The following is a 6,580-nucleotide window of genomic DNA, read 5'->3' on the forward strand; positions in this document are numbered from 1 at the left end:
TAACCCTGAGCAGCCTCTGCAGTGACCATAACACTGAGCAGCCTCTGCAGTGATTGTAACCCTGAGCAGCCTCTGCAGCTCTTCCTTTTGAGATGCAGTTTTGCTAATTTGTCTATGCTGGTGTTAAACTTGTAGGATCAGCTGATCCTCTCCTTCAGCTTCCTGAATGATGGTATTAAATCCTACAGTGGCCAGCTACTTGTATTTTTAGCTGAATTGTCATCATACCAAAAAAAAAAAATCACGAGATTGTTTTGTCTTTTATGTCTAGGTTTCTATGATCAGAGATATTCGAGAGCGGGAGATTCGGATCTATACAGATGCAGGCCGTATTTGCAGACCCCTTCTGATTGTGGAAAAGCAAAAGCTGCTTCTGAAGAAGAGACACATTGACCAGTTGAAAGAGAGGGAATATAACAACTACAGGTAAGATTGTGGGTGAGAAACAAAATACATGTTGTCAGAAAACTGCGACGGAAAGTATGCAGTTTAGTTGTTTTCAGTGTAGTCACAGGGTTGTACAGCCTCCAGTGTACCGTGTTATCAGGGCCCTGGGAGAAGCCATGTTTATTTTTCTTGTTTTTTGTTATTGGTTGTACAGTGGACTTGTGGGATTTGTATTGAAGTGTGAAGTCTTTTGATGTGTTAAAATGCAATGATAAATAACCTGTGTAGTACAGAACTTAGTACGTGTAATGTGACTAATATTTTGAGGGGGACATTCTTGCTGTATAGGCCAGGCTGACCTGGAACACACAGTGAAATCCAGGGCTGGCCTTGAGCTTATGACCTTCTTGCCTCAACTTCCTGAGTACAGAGAATATAGATAGTGTGCCACCACTCCTAGCAAAAATAAGAAATTTAATAGAAAAGATGAACTTGCTTTCAAATTTTACTCTAAATAATATCATAGGTGTATTGTAAAGTAACGTGTAGTAATCGAGTGAGTGCTCTCAATTCATGTTTACTGATTTTGCCATGTTTTTTTTCATAATGTCCTTTTCACATGTACATATGAATAATAGGTGGATATATGTATTCTACCATACCTTATTTTGTGTTTTACCTACTTCTTGTCCCTATTTCACAAGTATAGATTTTTTAAAAAGAATTATTTATTTATTTTATGTATATGAGTACACTGTAGCTGTCTTCAGACACACCAGAAGAGCACATCAGATCCTATCACTGATGGTTGTGAGTTGCTGGGATTTGAACTCAGGACTTCTGGAAGAGCAGTCAGTAATCTTAACTGCTGAGTCACTTTCAGGCCCACAAGTGTAGATGCAGTCTAATAGGGTATATATAGTCCAGTAGCCTTTTCACATTAACAGTCATGTCTCTGCTTGAATTCTTTCTACATTAGTACAAACACAAATAGGAATACTTTTAAAGCAGTAGACTTTGTATTGAAGTATCTCATGAAACTGAAATTTTTTAGTTGGCAGGATCTGGTAGCCAGTGGGGTAGTAGAGTATATCGATACCCTGGAAGAGGAGACTGTGATGCTTGCAATGACTCCAGATGATTTGCAGGAGAAGGAAGTAGCTTATTGTTCCACCTACACCCACTGTGAGATTCACCCATCAATGATTCTTGGCGTCTGTGCATCTATTATTCCTTTTCCTGATCATAACCAGGTTGGTCGTACTTCTGTCTTCTGATTTGCAAAGTACTCAGTATTAGGGGGAGTAATCAGTATTAGGAATTATTATGAAGTCTTGTCAGAGCGTGTGAGCACGACAGCCTCAGCTGTGTGGTGTGTGTATTAGTTACTTTTCTGTTCCTGTGATACTATGCCACAGCCAAGGCAACTTACAGATGCAAGTTTATTTTGGGCTCTGCTTCCAGAGGTTTAAGAGTCCATGATGGAGGAGCAGAGGCAGGGGAATAGCAAGCTCTTATCCTTATCTTAGTCCTTATCCAATAGCATGAAGGGGAGAGCAAGGTGGGGACGGCGTGTGTCTTTGAAACCCAAAGCTGGTCCCCAGGGATGTGCTTCTCCTAACCCCCCAGAAACAGCATCATCAACTGGGAACCATGTGTTCAAGTGGCAAGACAGGGGCGTTTTCCATTTAGACCACCACACACAGTTGCTTGCTCTTGGTTTTTTTTTTTTTTTTTTTTTGGCCTCAAACTCAGAAATCTGCCTGCCTCTGCCTCCCAAGTGCTGGGATTAAAGGCGTGGGCCACCATGCCCGGCACTTGCTCTTGTTTTTCTTGAGAACCATAAGTAGTTATTATTTGTCTGAGAAAAATAAAAGGCCAGAAACTTTTTAACCAATTATTTCTCTGATGTGTTATTAGATATTCATTGTCTTTCCTTTCTGTTTCTACCATTAGTCCCCTAGAAACACATACCAGTCTGCTATGGGCAAGCAGGCCATGGGAGTTTATATCACCAACTTCCATGTGCGAATGGACACCTTGGCCCATGTTCTCTACTATCCTCAGAAACCCCTCGTGACTACACGGTCTATGGAATATCTACGGTTCAGAGAGCTGCCAGCAGGTATGTTCAGGGTGCTCTTTGTTTTTTACGATTTTTGCCTTGCTTAAGACACTGCAGTGAGAAGTGCTTGGGAAGATTAAAAACCGCATACAACACTGACTGCTTTCCAGACTTTAGATGTGGGAACCAGGAATGAATTAAAACTGGATGTGTGGAAAGGGTTATGTTTGGTATAAAGTCCTATTCAAGTACAATGTCAAAATGATTGATTCCTCTTGGAATGTAGAGCCACTTTTATGGAGGAATGATATTGGTAAAGGGGGCATTTGAATTTGAATTTGAGCAAAGGCCTTCCTTCATTTGTGAACCCATGAGATGTGGGACTAGGTTATGCTGGTGTAGTGTGGCCAGAGCATCATTATGTGTGACTGAAGCTTGTTCTCGTGCGGAAAGAGCCTGAACAGTTTGAGTATTGTTTTAAAAGTGAAGGCTTGGAGTTGGCAGCTCCCCAAAGAAAGGGTGTGGCCATTGGTAGTTCTCTTCTTGAGTGAATGCCCCCACATCCATGAGTATATGGGCAGCAGAAATTCCATGGGGTATTAAAATATAATATTACACTTTCAGCTTTTTAAAAAACCTCACTAATTTCCACAGTGGTTGCACCAGGGTGCACTCCTGATAACAGTGAATAGGGCTCCTCTTTCTCACATCCTGGTCTGCATTTCCTCCTGTGATCTCTGAGTAGCCGTTCTGACTGGAGTGTGAGGGAATCTCAGAGTGGCTCTAATCTACGTTTTGTTCATGGGTGATGATGTTGAACACTTAAAAATGTTTACTAGCCATCGTATTCCTCTCTTTAAGAACTCTGCTTAGCTTCTTGATATTTGTTTGTTTTTGTTTCTGTTTTTTTAAGATTAGATTCAAATCCTCTGCTGGGTGTTGACCCACAAAGATTTTCTCCCATTCTGTAGGCTGTTTCTTCATTTGATTGACAGTTCCCTTAACAGGGAATTATTGGCCATGTTTCCTGAGTGATTGGATTCCTATTCAGAAAACCATGCCTATGTTTATGGTGAAGTGAACTCTCCACAGTTTCCTGTCACAATTTCTGAGTCTTAGGGGCTTATGTTAAGGTCCTTGAATCATTTGAAAATTGTTTGTGCTTATTTTATGTGTGTGATGTCTTGCCTGCATGTATGTGTGTACATATTCCACAAGCATGCAGTGCCCACAGAGGCTAGAAGAAGGTATCAGATCTGGAGTTACGGGTGGTGGTTAGCGGGATGTTAGCCAAGCAGGAGCAGAGGGTTCCAGATCTCTTGCAGTCTGAGGCCAACCTGACTTACGTATTGAGTACTAGATCAACCTGATCTACATAACGGACCCTGTCTTAAACAGAAAAATTAAAAATTAGGTGCTGTAGTTATGTGTCCTCTGTTTTATTTTATTGATCTCTGTGTCTGATTTTTGCTGGTTTTGTTACTTTGGCCTGTAGTATACTTTGAAGTTAGGCAGTATTTTTATGCTCAGGACTGCAATTGCTATCTGGTAGCTTTCCCATGGTAGGATACCTATCTCCACAGTATTAATCCTTCTGATTCATGGAACTGTGAGGTATTTGTGTCTTCCAGTGTCTTCCTCAGTTTGAACACTTTATAATGCTTTACTTTACTATATTATGTGTTACCAATCTTCTTCTTCCTCCTCCTTCCTCTTTGTTTTTTTGTTTGTTTGTTTGTTTGTTTGTTTGGAGAATGTTGGGTCACTATATACCATAGGCTGAGTTTCCTACTTACACTTCCTTAGTGCTGGGAGTACAACTGTGGGCTTCATAATTCCTTACAATGAGTCAGTCTCTTGTTATTTATTATTACTGTGCACGGACGCCGTGCCATACATACAGATCATACAACAGTTTTGTGGAGTTGATTCTTCCCATTTTTATATAGGTTCTGGGATCAGACTTAGTTTGCCAGACTTGTACAGCAAATGCCATAGTGTGGGCTTACCTTCTTTATTTTGTCTTGTTCCCTCCCTCCCCCACCTCCCCTTTCTCTGCCTCCCTCTCCCCACTCCTCCTCCTTCCTGGGAGGAAGATGGGATGGTCCTATGTTGCCCAGGCTGTTTTCATATTCCTGAGCTAAGGTGGTCTTCCTACCCTTGCCTCCCCTGAGTGTCAGGTGGTAGACCTGTGGCACCACACCTAGCCTCATATCCGTTACAGTAGTTAGGGCAGCAGCTACTAAGAACTAATTGTGGCCTGAAAGATGGTGCCACAACTGTGGTGGCATGGGGAGAGAGCAGCAGGGTGGTGTTGGTTTCATATTTAAAATTAGAAATTAGGAAGCCAGGGTCTGAGGCTTGAGTTTGTCGCTGATTCATTCTGGAGGCGTATGTTCTTACCTTAGAGTCATGAGAACAGTAAAGCTTGTTTATTTAGGGCACAGAGTGTCTGTAAAGATCTGAAGACCATGTTACATGGAGGAGTACTGGTAGTAAAGATGGCTTCACTGAGAGTGATGGTTTCAGGGTTAAGCTAGCAGAGCACTTGCCTTACACACAGGTTCAGGGAGGAGGAGACAGCAACAGTTTCCATGATACAAACATCCAAGTGTTTGTGACAAATACAATGGAAGAAAATGGATTTCAATGAAAGGATAGGTTTCCCTGCTTCCCAGATGGTTCTTTACTGTTTGTTTTGAATGTACTGTAGGAATCAACTCAATTGTGGCCATTGCATCATACACGGGCTATAATCAAGAAGACTCTGTTATCATGAATCGTTCAGCTGTGGATCGAGGCTTTTTCAGGTCAGCTTTTGGTAATATTTGTTGAAACACAAATGTAGTGGAAATGTATTTTTTTTTTTCCATAAAGTTTTTAAAGAATAAGCTTGACTGCCCTAATCCAAAAGCAGACCTGGCTGGTGGTCGTGCAGCTATTGGCGGTGAGTCTTGTGTCTCTGGGTTTTCAGATGTGATATTTTAAATGTTTTTCTGTTGTAAGCAAATATGTAATTGCATTTGGATAATACAGAAGCATCTAAGGAAGAAATAAAGAGAAATAGAACTCAAATAACTACTGGTAAAATTATGGTGTGCTTTATCTATATTCTTGTTTGTTTTTAGAGACAGTCTCACTATGTAGTCCAGGCTGGCCTTGAACTCACAATGTAGTCCAGGCTGGCTTTGAATTCACGGCAATCCTCCATCCCAGTCTTCTGGGTTTTGAGATTACAAATGTGCACCACCACATTTGGCTTCCTATTTTTCTCTTTCTTACTGACAATAAGATTAATCTTAAATATGTAGTAGCATAAGAAGGTTCTTTCAAACACGGAGGATTTAGAGGGGAAACTTTTCTCCTTGTATAATTCTATAAAGCAGCACCAGGACTGAAGTGTGGCCATCATAACTTCATGTAAAAATGCCTCAGTGGGGACACTCGAGCAGACGAAGGCAGGCCGTGCTTGGGGCTGGTAGGAGAGGACTTCTGTCAGTAGGAGGCTGGACTTGTTACCTGGGTCCCCGTCTCATGTGCGGTGCCAAGGGTTTACAGTTGTGAGTCAGATGCTACATGTAAAGTCCATTTAAACTGAACCTTGACCCTAGTACATAGTGACCCTCGTGCCTGTTTTGCGGTTCAAATTGTCTCTCAGATCAGTTAAGCCAGACACCATTGCTGTAATCTAAGCCATTTTACTGAAAGAAAATATAAATCACCTTTGGAACTGTTTTTAGGTCTGTTTTCTACCGATCATACAAAGAACAAGAGTCTAAGAAAGGATTTGATCAAGAAGAAGTGTTTGAGAAGCCTACACGTGAAACATGCCAGGGTAAGAGCCAGCGACATCTGCTGGGGTTCAGGACTTATTAGTAGCATTCTTCAGTGTCAGCATGAAAGCCACAGTGAGCTCATTCATAGGTGCAGGAAGATCAGCTCTGGGTGGTCAGCTCTGACGTAAGCTGTTTTAGCATAACAGTTCATAATGACCTTTGTAGAATTTTTTTTTTTTTTTTAGAGTGACTTCCTCTTTATTATATGTAAGTACACTGTAGCTGTCTTCAGACACTCCAGAAGAGGGCGCCAGATCTTGTTACAGATGGTTGTGAGCCACCATGTGGTTGC

General features: G+C 41.5%; 1 protein-coding gene across 1 annotated transcript in view; it reads left to right on the plus strand.

Annotated features, from left to right (window-relative positions):
* Polr2b (RNA polymerase II subunit B) overlaps nucleotides 1-6,580 on the plus strand; it is a 40,359-nt gene that overhangs the window by 24,839 nt on the left and 8,940 nt on the right. Inside the window, exons 14-18 of the mRNA XM_021210229.2 lie at nucleotides 272-426; nucleotides 1,442-1,640; nucleotides 2,344-2,512; nucleotides 5,166-5,262; nucleotides 6,193-6,287. Of these exons, the coding sequence (XP_021065888.1) occupies nucleotides 272-426; nucleotides 1,442-1,640; nucleotides 2,344-2,512; nucleotides 5,166-5,262; nucleotides 6,193-6,287 (715 nt within the window). The remainder of the gene's footprint in view (nucleotides 1-271; nucleotides 427-1,441; nucleotides 1,641-2,343; nucleotides 2,513-5,165; nucleotides 5,263-6,192; nucleotides 6,288-6,580) is intronic.

Source organism: Mus pahari, chromosome 13 (assembly GCF_900095145.1).
Source record: "Mus pahari chromosome 13, PAHARI_EIJ_v1.1, whole genome shotgun sequence".
NCBI classification, from domain to species: Eukaryota; Metazoa; Chordata; class Mammalia; order Rodentia; family Muridae; genus Mus; species Mus pahari.